This window comes from Leuresthes tenuis, unplaced genomic scaffold (genome assembly GCF_036924035.1).
Source record: "Leuresthes tenuis unplaced genomic scaffold, fLeuTen1.0.hap1 SCAF_24, whole genome shotgun sequence".
Taxonomy (NCBI): domain Eukaryota; kingdom Metazoa; phylum Chordata; class Actinopteri; order Atheriniformes; family Atherinopsidae; genus Leuresthes; species Leuresthes tenuis.
In genome coordinates this window covers 6,207,275-6,224,202 of record NW_027325378.1, presented here as the reverse complement: position 1 = coordinate 6,224,202, position 16,928 = coordinate 6,207,275, and the positions used below count along the sequence as shown (strand labels likewise).

The 16,928-nt window shown below is 38.0% G+C and overlaps 1 protein-coding gene across 1 annotated transcript in view; it reads left to right on the top strand.

Annotated features, from left to right (window-relative positions):
• Positions 1-16,928, top strand: part of LOC140284740 (cadherin-18) — a 94,135-nt gene that overhangs the window by 37,979 nt on the left and 39,228 nt on the right. Inside the window, exon 4 of the mRNA XM_072378726.1 lies at positions 5,047-5,166. Coding sequence (XP_072234827.1) covers positions 5,047-5,166 — 120 coding nt within the window. The remainder of the gene's footprint in view (positions 1-5,046; positions 5,167-16,928) is intronic.

Genomic DNA, 16,928 nt, shown 5'->3' with positions numbered 1-16,928 from the left:
TTCTTCAGTATGTTTGATCTTCTGTAAGCCTGCTGAGTCCTCTTTTTCATCCATTTCCTCTGGTTGCTGTGATGCTCTCCTTCCCGGGTGGGCAGGTCTTTAGAAAGTACTCAATAGTGCCTCCACAGCAATCCCCGCCATTGAGACTTTGGAGTCCTCCACATCATGGAGGAAAGTAAAGCCTCTATCCACCTCCACAGAGACAGCTATCCAGCATCATGAGGCAAACATCTCTGTTTTTTTATTTCTTTGTTCTCCAGTTCTGTTTTTAGCTTGGGTGAACAAAAGTCACTCTTTTCTCAGTCCAGTGGATTCTGCCTCACGGCACAATTGCTCAAAAGTATGATGCTCTAATATTTCAAAAGGATTTGTAGGCTGTCCCAACGGTGGCAAAACTGCCGTCAGAGTAATTTTGCTTCAAATATACTATAAGAAAGCAAGCAGGTGCTACTGACAGTTTCCTGGAAACATCACTTTTATTTCTGGATGTGTGAAATAGATCTGTGAAAAAAAGCAGAAGTATCTCAAACAAACAAAGAAAAAATGAGAAGCTTCATCAGCTCTGTAAAGGAAGAAAATGGGGAAAAAAAACTTCTTAAACATACAGACCCCATGGACCTGTAGGTGCCTGCTTTATAAACAGTCAACATCTCCCTGCTTGCATTCATGAATATGCATGACAGACAGCCCTGGCACAAATACAGGTTTGCCTTTTGGTATAATCATTTCTAACATAGTTTTGTCAAGTACATGTCAAATAAATAACACAGAATTAATTTGGTTTAAGGCTGGTAAATTTGCTCCTACCGTGGGAGCAAGTTCGACATATTTAACCAGCAGTGAATTATTGTGATTATTTGCTCTTTAGCTCTAAATGAATGTTTAACAGGGTAATGAAAATATATCAGGACTAATCTCGGTATCGGCATCTTTGGTTTAGTTCTTACACAACTTCTTATTTTGAAGTTTCACCGCAAACTTCATCATCGTTGCACACAAAGAATCAATCATAGACGACCCAGGGGAAGAAATCAAGGACTGTGAAGGGGAAAATAATTAGCTTTTTTTCCACGCCCCCTCCTTTGGTCATGTCCATTAAAGTAATTCCTCTTCGGTTGGGCGTCTGCAGCATCAAATCGGCTGTAACAATCAACTGTCCTCACACTCCAGAGCACTAATCCACCACCCCACACACACACAGTCATACACACACTTGTCAATTTTGGGGCTCCCAAGTGTAGGAAGGGGCTGTCTTGGAGTGTGGCAGCTAATTGGTTGTGATGTTCTTTTTCCTGTCTTAATTGATTAGCTGGACAAATGCCAGATAGTTCAACTGCCTCATCCCTGCTACTCATTGGCACAATCTTTTTTTTTTTTTTGAGTGCCTTGTGAAAGGAGTATCAACCTCCTGCTGTGTACTCCTCAAATTAGTCATCTTTAAAAATGGGGTAATAGAATAGTTGTTTTCCTGTCAAATATTTAATTTACGGGAAAGTCGTAGTTTAAAAGTGGTTTTGTTTGCTGCCACCCACCATGAAATACAAATTACTTTTGTTTTTAATTCATTTGTTGCTCATTTCTTTTATTGTCAAATTTCAAATATATGCGAGTGATGGCAGAGCTCTCTGAAAATAATTTCTTTAATGACCCCATCAGAATGACATTTTACCTTAACCGATGAAGTGTCAAGGTTTTACTTTTTTATTTCATAACTATAGGAGAGAAGAAGAAAATAGCAGAGAGCATTGACGCAAATTGTAGAAGGAAGAAGTCATCCGCTCTGAGAGATCAGCCTTGGTCTTTTAAAAGTGTACTACGCTGCAGTCACAGCATTGAGTTCAGGGAGGTCAGGGGAGATAAATGGATGAAAAGTTAAAGTAGGTGATAAAATGGGATGTAAAATGGAATACTTTGTGTGTTGGCTCGTAAAAAGAGAGGATGGTCTATATGTACAGAACAACCTACAAAATTTACAGTGTTATTGCAAGAAATTCAGTGACTAAAAATCTGAGTAGACTTTTCAGTCGTGTACTGATCCTGCAGTGAGATCCTTGCACTGTCTACAACTTCCATTGGTTGCCAGTTTGATGGAAAGTTTTTTTGACATGAAAAATCGATGAGATCTCACTTTGACCTCAAACATCTCTGTTATGAATATAATCAAGGTACTAAACGGGGTGCAGTGTGTGAACCCTCGAGTATGGAGTATCACAGTTACTTCAGAGCAGTCAAGCATCTGCCACTGTAATACATCCTTTAATGCTTTTTTCCATTGCATTATATGGTACAGTACAGTACAGTACAGTACAGTACAGTACAGTACAAGCCGACACAGCTCTTCCATGCTTCCTTTTCCACAATAGACAGTAGCTCAGGGCCAGATCAGATGCTTCATAATCACATGTTATGATTGTAGTATCAGCAACACAATTACAAAGCAGCTTCTTGTGTGTTTGTTTATTACATTACATTGACTTAGCAGTCATTTTAAAGACCCTGCATGTCTACAAAGAAGTATAGAGCAATTAATGCACTAAAGGTATTTTGAAAGGCCTCGTTTTTTACGATAGAAGATTTATTTATTTTTTTTTATTTTTTAGGACAGAGCTCAACTGTGTGTAGCTGAGAAAATAAACAGTTCTCTAAATCTATAATGTCAGTCATAAACCTGTACAACCTGTAGGCATTTGTTATACACACAATGTGCAATCTCTGTGCACAAATAGTATATCCATGACTTATATTGCAAATAGTGTGCCGGACTGTAAAATTACTTCCAAGTAAGGATGCCAGTGTGTGCTGCTACAAAATTTTGTGGTTTACACCCACAGGTAGTAATTCTCCTTGTGCAATCAGCGGTCTGCAGTGTTTCCTCGACACAGACTGGTCTCTGTATGAGAACCGATGCCATCTTCATTTGGGGGATCTCGCCTTTTGGGTCAAGAGTTGAAACCAACAACGCTTTAATCCATTTTTTTTTTTAAACTTACTTTGTAAGGCTTAAACTGTAAGGCATAACTAAACAGCCTTGGGCTCTATTAATGGAAGATGCATGAGAGAGTCTCAATCATTATCACTAGGCCAGGGGGAGATTTGGAAAATCTCCAAAAATGGACATCTTTACATCAGCCTAATCAAATCTGTGAAGTTGAGAGTAAGCAATAGCCTCATTGCAATGAGTCAGTGAGTTTTCTTGTGGAACCGGTTCTAAAAATGATCACTTTTGTTGCAGTGGAAATTAGGCACAACAAAGACTACTTCATTTTCAAAAGTAGCAATCCTAAATGTCTTTAGTTTGAGTGTGCTGGGCTTGGAAAGGAAAGGCTAAATTAGTTGTGATTTTTTTTTTATCAAACAACCAGACTCAGCCTGACCATTTGCACCCAGTGAGAATTTCCATGTAACTTCTTAGTTTTGAGCATAAATTACTTGTAATCTTGTGAGTCATTTTTGTGGTGTCTTTAGACTCAAGCAAGACTATTCATTAAGGGAATGCAGTAAAACCTTAAAACTTTTGACAACCAGATTCTCAGTAGAGTTTTGCTGTGCTCATTATTAAACATGTTTGAAGGTAATGTTCAGCAAATGCAGGCACACAGATAATACTATTACAGTTTAATAAGTACAATCTGACCTTTTAATGTAGTAGTAATCACTTTAATAGTTCTAAATATACAGTACTTTAACACTTCAGTTGAAGAGCAGTGCTAACAAAGTTCTATCAGGAGTGCATAATTACTGTATTAGAATATGTAATTTGAGCCTGTTGCTACAGTTTCAAACACACAGGTGCACACCAACCATGGTACAATGACAGAGTTAAGCAGTTATTCATGCTAAGATTTACAGTGAAACACTACAAAGTAAAAATAATAATTATAGTAGGCCAAAGATGAGCATTTTTACTTTGCTAAAGTCAAGGTTCATCACTTAAATCTATACTGATTAATTTGACTTATTTGGTACCAGCTCAGCCTCCACAGCAATCATAGAATTGATTAAGTCTTAGTAATTCCTGTTAAAATTGTGACTGCAAGGTTGACAGCGTTTCAGAGTACACAAGAGAGCTGTGAGGTTTATGGTTCATTATAGCTAACATTACACTCTGCTCCGACAATGAATAAATAAATCACATCTGGTGGGGAGTTTCACTTGTTTGATTTTGTTTAATTTCACCACAAAGCAAGTGTCCAGAAGATGTATCATATAGCTCATATCTCCGATCACACTACAGTGCTAATATACAGTATACACCAGAGCATTAAATAGGCCTGTACTGTAATTACAATGTGCTCATCATGCAATTATAATGGGTCAATGAGGCCTGTAATGCTATTTGAGCAATGCTCGAAGTGTTAAATTGAACCACGATGACTTTTACACTGAATTGCTAAAAAGTGAGCTTGAGTGTAAGTTCTCCGATCGTTTATCTTTGTTTTTGTCATCTTCTGTAATTAAAGAAATCCAGTAATTGGACTCTTGGAATATGTTTCAGTGTAAACTTGATCATCAAAAACACATTCAGCAACTTGTCTTTGACAAAATGTGCACCTCAGCAGGCTTTTATGCATCAGTACATATGACTATCTGAATTCATTTTGAATGTTTTTGCACTGTAATGTTACATAGACTGTACTAATGTATGCATTTTTTTTACAATAATAATGTTATTTTCACATCACAAAAACATGTTAGCTAGGTAGCTAACCAGAGTAGCATATGCATATATCAATTTAGCAAATACTTGCTAAAACATGTTAAATCAGCAAGTTTGTTAGTTAACAGCCTGTTCCTTGACAGTAAACGATATAACTCTTCTGACAGCTGTACGTGCGTGTCCAGCATTTCAACTATTCTTCTTTGTCCAGCCCTGTGATCTGTGCACACTAATAGTCCCTGAATCTAAATATACCAGACATGGCTGCTCGGAGATATGTAACACAAATCCATTACACAATTACATATCAGTGTACTTGTATAACATGTGGAAACCTTTTAAAGAGTCCATGGTTATCAGGAAATGATTTTTGCTGTGTTCATTTTTAGGCACGTCTGTGTTGCAAGTCACAGCAACTGATGCAGATGACCCTACCTACGGAAATAGTGCCAGAATAGTCTACAGTATTCTACAAGGACAGCCATATTTCTCTGTGGATCCCAAAACAGGTGTGGTATCTCTGCATGCTTTGGGAAAAAATGTCCTCCAGTAAGCACCCATGTGTTTGCACGCATGGTAACTATAACTGTAAACGGGAGTAATGATTGTGTCGTTGGTCTCTAAAAATGATGTGTCATGCTGTGAAACCTTTGTAGCATAAGCTCCTTGCTGTGAACATTCTGTTCTGTTATTGCAGCATTTTTTATGTCATAAAAGCTAAAGCAGCTACAGTAGAGTAATGGACTGCTCATACAGCTGATACTCCTCTGGGGTCAAAGGAGACATTCGTGGAAATGTTCTCAGAAAGCCATTGTGTCTTGCCTTTTGAAGGAGGGAAAGGAAGTGCTTGATATTTTGTGTTCCATCTTTTGTTTTAGAGCCCTCTTCTAGAATCTATGAAATTTTAATGAACCTTCTAAAGTGCAAGACATCTAACTTTTGTATGATGTGAAAAATGTGATGTTGAGAGAGTGTGCTGGTCCGTTCATTTCTGATCTTTCTTTGTCTCACACAGGCATGTCCTGCAGGTTCTCATGCGTATAAAGCTGTCCATGCTTGCCTCTGCTGCTGCTGTCGGTTAACATGAACAACAATTCTCTTCTATGATTTGATTCATTGCTATCTGGAACAGCTATTGGTCCCTTTGAGACCGTACCGCCCATGTAAAACATGAATTCTGTGCTGAAAGAGCGACACAAATAAATTGCTGAATATTTTGACTTTACCTCGAGGGAAAAGGCAGTTGGGGATTGATGGAACAATTTCACAGTGGTGTGGTGAGGCGGAAGTGCTGCCAGTTTTTGGATGAAAACTGTGGCTTCTCATGCAACACCACATACATTAATGCGGGTTAGATTCTCTTTAGATCACGTTTTGACTGCAAAGAATGATTATTCTCCCGTGATTTTCTTTTCCCCCATGAGCAGGTTGTCTTTGGACAAACAGACGGCTTGCTTTGCTTGAGCTGAGTCGGCATCATGTCTGCATTGTAATTGGGTGAGAGGCGTGCAGAGGATAAGGATGCGATCGAAGGCCTAGCCAGCTGCACTCTCTACACAGCACTATTCCTCCCACACATATTAATTTGTACAAGTAGGCTGTTGTTTTCGCCACTGGCAAATCACCCTCTTCCCTAGAATTAGGACAAGGACCTCCAGTGGTCAGAGGAAAACGTGCACATAAAAGCAGCTGCACTTGGTTGTGATCTCTTATGTGCAAAGTCCAGGTCCTAAAGCAGTTTTGCTGGCATGCTGCCACACTGAACCACTCTACCGAGGAGATGAAGCAACTCCTACAGCTGTCGAGCTGTAAATTAGTTTGCTTACTCCTCATATCCACATGTACTTGGATCCTATTATGCTTAAACTGCAGAGACACTGCCATGGCGAGCTCACACATCAGTAGGAGGATTAAAAGAACACATACACTCAAACGGGTAAACACCTCTTCCCTTTTGACCTTGGTTTGGCAGCCTGATACAGCAGTCACAGATTTTACATGACCCATGAGGTAGAGGAAAGGATCATTAAAGAACAGAGGTTAATAATGGCATTTGGCAGGCACACATGGCGTTAAAGGAATACGTAAAGGATTGTCTCAGACTTGACCCATTTCCTCAGTTGGAGATAAAGTTAACTAACTAACCCTAACTTTATTTCTTCTTTTTTTTGGCTTAGCAGCTAAGCTTACTGAAATAATAGAGCTGTCTGACTATTAAATTGTAAACAGACCACAGTTACAGAATTATGTACTTTTCAACCTCAGAAGAGGACAGAATTCTAATAAATGACGCCTCAGCAAAGCAATCACAAGCTGCTGTTTCAGCTCCAGAAACACTTACTGCATATATCATTAAGTATTCTTTATGCCTAGCAGCTGTTAAATTAAATTACTGTACCTTAATATCCCTAATCAAACTAAAGAGCACCTGCGGATGCTGGTATATGTCGCTAGAATTCTGTGCCTTTCATTAATCTGAAATGCTGCACGGTTATATTACAAATCCCTAAATAAGACTGATACAATTAGTATGAAACATAATGCATTAAAACAATTTTAAAATTATGTTTGTAGATCTATTGACTTTTGAAAGCTCTGAAAAGCAAAGAGGGTTCCAGGTTCGAATCCCTGGCTGGGGCTTTTCTGTGTGGAGTTTGCTTGTTCTCCCCTAGGAGTGGATGTGTGTGTGGTTGTTTGTCTCGTTTGTCACTGTGTGGCCCTGTGATAGACTGGTGACCGGTCCAGGGTGTACCCTGCCTCTCGCTCAATGACAGCTGGGATAGGCCCCAATGCTGAATGCTGCAGACTTTTACATTTTCACACACCAGCCCTCTTGGTCATCTCTAGAACATTTCAGGACTCCTATGCATCTGTCCAAACAACTTTAGGGTGCTTTGGAAAGCAGAAACTTTAGCTGCTACAGTACAAGTGTGTATTTCTGAACATTAGATTCGTAGTCATTGCACGCTATGAAGAGCTGAACAGAATCAACTAGCCTGATTTGATCCAACTTGCTCCTTTGCTCAGGTGCCAATGATGGCAGTGGTGTCTTCTATGCTGTATGATGGCATGAACATTCTGGAGAAGGGCTTGTGACTTACTATATGATGACTAACCAAACCCAGGCAGATTCACTTCTTTGCACAAGAGGCAAATAAGACTTAAACAGCTTATGTACATCTTAACCAGTTGATCCAAGAAAGAGTCCATGATAAATCTACATGTTTTTGATCTTGATAATAACAGATAAATATAGCATTATCAATTAAAGAATGGAAAGCAGAAAAGTGTATGAGGATGCAAACGTCATTGAGACAATTACCTTCTTTATACTTTCTCTGGCTTAGGTTGACATTATCTACATCGTAAGGATTAACACACACACTTGGACATTTGTATTCTCCCATTTTCCCTGGTAGATTTCTTCAAAGCATGTGAGAAAAAAAAATTTATTTTTAAAAAAAGCTACAGTCAAGGTTGCAGTATTGTTATAAATCAAGCACAGAGAACCTGTCTGTCCCCATGTATTCATGCACTCTTCACCTTCTGTGACAGTGTGAATCAACAAAATGTTATGCAAAAACATTCATTTTTTTCTCATAGTCCAGCCCTGAGCTGTAAATTGGGGTTAAGACGCAAAGAAAACTTTTCAGTATATTCATAATACATTAACAATCTATTACACTCCTGCTGATTATGAAAGATTATCTTTCATAACTATATTTAACAAAAAAATTGCTATTGTCACTTGTATTGATACATTTGATTGTAAGTAGAACTGGAAACTGAAATTACATTTGTATCGTTTTCTAAACCCATCATATTGCGGGTCAGTTGAGGGTATAGCACCTTGAAAGGGTTGAGTATTTACCACGCTGTAAGCTAATTCAGTTTGACATTCTAGATTTTGAAGTCAGTCGTTGGATGCGTTAATAGCTAAGAACAAAATGACAGATGGTTAATATTTCTTAATGATTAACTCAGAGACTCAAGAACGTGAAGGCAGTTGCTGGTCTCCCCCAGAAAAGGGATTCAAACATGAATGAAAATTACAAGTGACATATCTACGATGTTTTAATGTAGAATTCAAAAGGAGAGAAATTTGATTTGATTAGTTAAAGAAATAAATGAGCATGACATAGACTTTTAAAAGACATGCGGCAGATGTAACTGATATTGATGAAGATGGAAGACCTGAGGGAAAAATGTAGGAAATGTGATAGAAAGTAGATTTGACAGAAAGGTGTCACAACGCATACTTCTAAACCGATTAGAGATAATGTGCTGCCCTTGTCCATTGCTGAAAGCACCATTGTAGCACAATTGTCAGAACTGGACCACAGAGCAAAGAAAGAAGGGTGACTTGTCTCATGGATAGCTAATCACATGAACTTTACAGGACTTGATCCGAATATCCCCAGGACACCTTCAGTGGTCTTGTGCAGTTCATGGCTTGACAGGTCAGAACTGGGCAGCTGTGAGTCTGTGGGTAGAGTGGTAGTTTTCCATTACTACAAAAGGTTGGTGGTTCAATTCCCTAGCCCCTCTGTGTCAAAGTGCCCTTTTGCAAGACACTGACCCTCCACATTACCCCTAATATGCTCAGAGAAGGAACTCTCAAATATGAAAAATGTACCTCGAGCCAAGCAGAACTTGACTTACTTCAGAAAGGATCTTACAACGCACAAAAGGTCATAAGAATGGTTTATGAGTGCTGCTCTAACAAATAATACAGAGTAACTGGACTCAAATGTAGTTATTTTCTTAGAAAGAATCAAACAAACAAGCAAAAAAAAAACAAGCTACCAAACCAAAAACACATCGGGGAGTCACATTCTTACGCCTAAATGTAACTGAAGAATGTAACCAGTGTCTTTCCAAAAAGATTTGTTCTGGATGTGGTGCCACAATCATGTCTCAATGCAGCAACAAGTAAGCCTATTAAAGTGCATACAGAATGACTGAGTGTCTCCACAGAGAGCTACAAGTGCAGCATCTTGAGTGAACACAAAACCAAAGTAACACCCTATGAACTCAAGTGACTAGATACAGGCTGGTAATCATGAACAAGAGAACTCAAAACAACGGGAGCAATGGTAGCAAGCTGCTTACATGAGGCCACAGCCACCCTGACTAACAGATTTGCTGCACTTTTTGGCAGCAGGTGCAGCTGATTGTAGGAGCTTGATTAGAGCACTGGACTGAGGCACAGGTCCAATCAGTCATGCTGGTAGGCGGGATATGGAGCAAGTGGAGGCACCAATCATGAATTGCACAGGGCTTGCACATCATAATTTGCATACAAAAAATCTCTAAAAGCCATTTAGAGAGAAAAGAGAAAAATAAGTAAATCCAAAGGCCATACCACAGGTGGTGGCAGCTAGCCTTGCTGCTCCCAAAGGATATCAAAATTATCTGCCTGTGCCATTAAAGCTCACCAGTTTGTAACAGAATTTTTTGCTGCAGGCCAAATTGACTTTCATACTGTCTCCACATGCATGTTGCCTGATAATCCAGTATTAAGAGCAACGGTCCAGAATGTTGCTTCTTTCAGATGAAATATGCCATGGCAATTATTTAACTCTATAGATACTTGTCAAGAGATCGTTTGCCTTTTACCAGTGGCAAACTAGACATTTTCTCTTTTTCGAGGTTTCTACTCTAAGTTTGGGGCCTTTGTAGCACTTATTTCGTTGTCCATTAATTGCCGGGTCAGCAGTTTGATTCTCAATTCTCCCCATGCTCAAGTGTTCATGTGAAGAACACTGAATGCAGTGCTATTCATTTATGTGTTTTCATTTAAGTTTTCAGCTTTTATTTAACTGGGAAAAGTAGAATTCTTAAGATTTTAAGTGCCCTTTCCTCTCCATCAACACTTACACCACAAAACACATAATTCACTCTCAAAGGCATGCACATAGTATTTTGTGTTGTATGGATAAACTACATAGACAATAATCATATACAGTACATATATACTAAAGTAGATAAAAATATCATAAGAGGTCAGTCCTGCCCCTGTGTTGGTTATTTGCCAGGAACCAAATGACCAACACAGGGCCAGGATGTTTAAGAAAACCAGAAGGCTTTAATACAGGAACACATAGCTGATGCAGGAAAACTCAAAAGGTCCAAGATGCATAAACGATGCAGGCAATAGCAGAAGCAGATCTGAGCAGAAGGTGAACATTGGATATAGTTGGGTTTGTTAAACAGACAGACTGCGAAAGGCCATAAGGAGAGACAAGATTATACACACACACACACACATACACTTGGAACTAGTTGGGTAACAAGGCACAAGTTAAACCAATTAGAGCAGGATGAAAAAAAGGCTATAAATGACACATAGGCATCATGTTTCTTAAAAGAAGACAAAAGCTATGGTAAATGCTAAGCAATGAACACACGGCAGTCAAAATAAATCCAACAAAACCAGAGAATCTAACTAAAAACATAATATCACTCCAAAAACTAAAATAAATAATTCACACCAAAACATAACAAATCCGATATAACATAACTATAACACCCTTTCCCCATTTCAGTACAGTTACTTAAGGGATGGCTAAATAAACAAGTCTTGGGAGTAAAGACCCTAACTTAAACTTAAAAAATTAGGGGAAGTTATTAAAAAGTGTGGAGGCAGACCCAGAATAACTTTATTTTTTGTTTTTGCATTGATCTCTATAAGTGTGTGTGTGAAAAACATTGTAAAGCACTTTATCAAATGACATACCGGTATGTTAAAAGGTTAGGACGCTATTTAAGTGCAGACCACTTAACATTTACCTGCTGCGACTGTAGACTTGTACTGAACAAACTGATGCAACAATGGCATTAAAGTGTATACGTGGTTCTCAAAATGTCATATTATTCATTCCAACTTTTTTAGTGTATGTACATGGCGACCCCTAGTTTCTAATAACAGGCACATATCCTGTCAAGGTGTCCTTTTCAGAAAGCCCTCAAAATCCTAACCTGCTGCTTATGTTCAGACTCATCTGGGGATTTTTTCTTTTTAAGCAATGGGACAACAGAGAATTATAAAGAAAGACAAAACATCTGCCTGCTCAGTAACTTTAAACCCACCCAGAGAGATTTGTTGGTGAAATATTGGGAAATATAACAAGCCTGATGTGGTCAGCTTAGTGACATGCAAACTACCTTATTAACATTCACTGCAGTGGATTTATTGATTTCATGGCTTGCAAATTTCAAAACTGCAAGGCAGCAAGTTTAGTAAGGGCCTTCTGTATCTAAGGAAAAGTACATCTGAGATGGGGGCTGCATTTATCCTTTTTACTGTTGGTTCATAACACCTGTCTCTCCCTCCACTACTGTGCATCTGTCACTTACCCGCAGAGACATCAAGGCCGTTCCTTAAAGTCTCACAGTTGAATACCCCTTAACTGCACTTCACATCTGTACACACACACACACCCACACCACAGTACTGAACCTCTAAGTCCCCTTTGAATCCTAAATAGGCTAATTTCTCTGCTGATCTGGGATTTGTGAGTGTTTGAGTTCATTGAAGGAGCTGACACAGATCAAGAGGTTTTTTTTTTGTTTTTTGTAGTTAACGGATTGAGTCTTTACTCGAGTTAAATCAAGGAAAAATCTGTCACTTTGCTGGTCAATTTGTGTTGTCTACTTGTCCAAGTAGTCTCAAGTCTTTTTCAATCAAATATACAAAATAGTCGATGATATAAACAGAAAAATGTTTGTGTTCCATTTTGATTTCAGGGAATTTTGTGACTGCTTTCAACCAATTCTTCCTCAGATCCTGTAACAGTGCTGACACACAAGGATAACAGTGTCTCTGATGAGCCAAAAAACAAAATTCCTGAAGCTAGAGATTGAAGAATGCTCTAGTAATCTTCTATAATCCTTTTTGTTCACCCAGGAGATTGTTCTCCTTTAGATGTTTCCAGCCAGACAAAGAGGTGGATAGTCTGATGGTATCAGCTCTAATAGACTGGGGAGGTTGAGGAAAAGGCTAACCACCTCACTGTGTCAAATAGGGCCCAGGGTTCAAGGAAGTCAGCCCTTTCTCAATTATTTTCTAAATTAACTCGCAAGCTCCACAGAGATTCAGCCCAAGCTGTCTGAAGTATAGTAAGAGAGATAGTAAGAAATGGTAAGGAAAGGGAGTGCAGGGGTGCGATCTTTGTATCAGAGTACTGACGTACCGTTCAGATACTTGCAAAAAAAAGACCCAAAAAAGACCCTTGTGGCCTTCTCTGTATTGTTGAAGAATTTGGTTTAAGAATGAATGCAGCTTGGTGATTGTACGTTTGTGAAGCAGTGGCAGTGCATCAGCTGTCGAGGTGGTGGCCTCTTTTTTTGTTAGTTTTTTCGATTGTAATTTACTTTGCTGTTGGTTATGCTTTCTGTTTTTGGATGAAAATTCCCATAGCCAAAAAATAAAACTTTAGAGTGTTCTCATTGTTCCTGAAGATTGAAGGATTAAGAGGTTTTATGAGACTTTAAAGGTCAGATCGCCTGTCTTGTTGTGGTTATGGTGGAAACATTGGCCACTTGCCATGCGGCGTGTCTCAAGGACCCCATGTTAGGTTGAAAGGGAAAGTGAAAAGTTATATTTTTTTAAAATGTTTTAGAGAACTTTGATTAGTTTTGAAATAAAGAAAAACAGCAGATCCCTGCTGAGACCTGGCATTTCAAAAGAACACTGACGAAAATAAAATGGGTTGGAAATATTTAGTTGAATATGTACTGTGAAGAATTTTCATTCTCTGTGGGAGTCTGGAAGACAAACATTGTATTATGGTTTTCATAAACTCTTTATCATTTCCAGGGCATCATTAACTGCAGTTTTGCCAGAACTTATTATTCTGTATCGGTGTTGTGAACCACATGCAATGACAGAATTTGTTGCTTAGATCTTGTTATTCCCTTCACAATGTGTTTCAAAGTCCACATGAGGAGGTAGAAAATGTGGTGGTGGGTGTGACAGAAATGTCTTCTTTCCCTTTATCTTTTTCTCACTTACTTTTGCCTCTGAGGTCAGTTTTTTTTTTTTTTTTTTTTTGGGGGGGGGGGGGGGGGGGGTTTCCAAGTTTCTGCTCATTCAGTTCAGGCAGATTTAGTCACACCAACTGGTTCATTTTGTCCCCAGTTCCGCCATATAATGCCTATGAATAGCGACAATAAAATAATCTTTATCTTATGCACAACAACTTGTTCACTTTTGGCAAAATAAAAAAAAAGGTCCATTTTGGCTAGAAGTACAATCTTTTCACAATGCTTATCTTGCATTTAAAGATCAGGCCAAATGCGTACCTGACCTGTACCTTACAATCTGAGAATATTGTAAAAAAAAAACATACTGATAAAGTTGTGATAATTAGTTGGCAAGAAGACTAAAGTGTTTTATCCTTAAGTACGACGTCTTGATATCTGGTTTTAATCCCACATATATCATTCCTAAAAGAAATCACAATGACCATGCTCCCTAACCCTGAAAAAAATGTTATTTCACATTTTATCTTGTTTATTGGCAGTTTGATTAAACTCTGTATAGTAGGTTAGGAGGGTTAAGAATAGAAATTAATAAAGAAGCAATCTGCATTCAACAATGTTTAGTTTTTTTCAGCCGAGATCAAATTCTGATGTTATCATGTGTGTATTATCAACAGGATATTTATGTCATTCTTCTTTCATCAATAATCACGATTATAAATATTGTGCACTGTAACACCCACACGTATTGTTCTATTTGAAAGAGTTTTATGTTGTAATGTTTTAAACTATGATGTTTATTAAATTATCTGCATATTCAAATCATATCCATATTCAAATTTTTTACATCTGATTGAATTATTTCGGAATTTTGTTTTTATAGTAATTTTCTTGCTCCATGAGCACTTTTAAAGTTTTCAAATAGACTTATCGGCACAGAGATCCCAGTGAATCAAAAATACATGAGAAAACAAAACTCACTCAGCCTTGGTTGGATTAAATAAACATGTTCTCAGTGAAATCTGTGCAAAAATCAGAAGATTCTTTTTAACTTTTTGAGGGTTTTTTTTCAAGATCCCACCAAATCCCTTGAGTGTAAAAACATATTATTTATTATTTATGTGTAGTTCCATCATATTGCATGTCAAACAGAGAGTTAATGTGCCCTGTCAACTCTGCAAGAGACTGAACAGACCGTAGCCCCTGAGTCTGTATGATTTACTGCCCACTCTCATGTCAGTTTACTCTGATTTAATTAGGGTAAACACTCAGCCAAAACTAGAGTAATATATATGTTTTTACCTTTAAATCAAGAAAGTAAAGACTTATGATGCTGAACTATATAAAATTAGATGGATCACAGTCCAAAAAAAAGTCATTACAAAACATTTTATCTGTGACATGATCTATATATGATGAAAATATACCAACATGAGCCTCTAGATGGGTAAATCGGGAGGAATCAGTGAGCTGGAGTTTATTCACAACACTATGGATTCATCTTAAAAATGCTATTCACAGCTCACTCAGTGAACTGCCCCACCTCAGCAAGCTTATATTTTAAGGTTTTATGGTGGTTGCAAAATCAAAATCAATCATTAGGTCAAATTTTGAATTGAGTTTCAGCAGAGACTGATTTCTTCAGCAATTCATAAACCTTATTTTATTGACATTTGACTTTTAGGTGTTTTTAATCTACCTTGGTCTGTCCCGCCATTGAAGATATATTTAGCCTCTTTGTTCATTCCCTCTTGTTAAATCCAGTTTCGCTGGCAGTCGCTGGGACCTCAGTCGCTGTTCTATGACAGATGATGTGTAACCTTACCTTAATACCACTGACTGCTTTGCTCCTTGACCCACATTTAATGATCATTCAGCCTCGGACAAAATAATCACTTTCTGTCTGTGGAGTCTTGAAAAAAAGAAAGAGGAACATTTTCTTCCATATAACACTAACAGCATCCACGAATTCCATTATTAATGCATTATTCATTTATTTTTAAATGAGATACTCGTTTTATCTTGAAGCCATGTCTATGAATTCTCATGGGGATTTGTCCCAATAAGTTCATATCTCATAGCAAATTTCAAATACACTGATGAAACCATTTAGCCTATAATGACACTGCTATTTGAGTTACATTGGTGTATAATAAGCAAGTTCAGCAAATGTTCAGCCAAAATGCAAACAATACAAAAAAAACTTAAACTTGAATTATATTTGATGCTAGCTGGTACAGGTCTTAATATTTCTTTAATTAATATATATTTCTTTAACTATTTTTGATATTTTCCTTTTCAAATGAGAAATAACCATTTTATGACAATTAGATAACTAAGGATATTCAATATATAATATATATATATATATATATAAAAAAAATGCATTTGAGTCCTTTTTTTTTTTTAAATTAAGATTAAGATCAGATTTATTGTCATGCATACACACAAAATTTGTCCTCCGCTCTTAACCCATCCAGGTTGGCACTTGTTGACACACACATGCACATGCATAGGTTCACACACTCATAGAGACAGACGCCATACACTGGAGCGGTGGGCAGCACGGGGCTCCTCGGCCATGACAAGGAGGTGGGCTGACACCCCTCCAGCTGTCAGTTTTTGAGTGGCAAGCGTGGGAATCAAACCGCCGGTTATTGGACAACCGACTCTAACCACTGAGCCAGAGAGGAGCCAGAGGGGAGCAAGTGAGAAGCTGCGGCAATTCAAAACTTAAAATTTCCAGCCAGAGATTTCTTTTCTTCTGTATCATTAAGTAACAAGAAACACACCTTTTAAATCACGCTGTGGCATTTAATGTGTCATTTAAAGGCTTTTTAAGCCTTTGGCCTCGTTTCACAATACTTCCAGGTTGTTGGCTTTAAATCAGTCAATAGAACGCTTGTCCTTCAACTACAAGATTAGACCTCAGCTCTTTGATGACTTTTTTTCCAAATATGAAGTGTTTCATATTTAATTTTTGGGTCTGGAAAGTTCTGAAATGAATCTGGCGTCAGCAAAATGTAAAAGTTGTCTTTAAATCAGTCAACTAGGTCATATTCTAACATCATATTATTAACAAGTACTAGTATCGATGATATTTTTCCTGGCAGAAAAGGCAAACACAGTATATGTTATAGAGACATCACTTTGATGTTGTGGACTATGACTATAGGCATTGAGAACAAAGAAAAGTAGCATTCGTGGCTTCTGAACATAGAACTGGCTGAAGATAACTAATGGATTACCATCAGTTACCATCAGTTAGCACCGTCACCTCACAGCA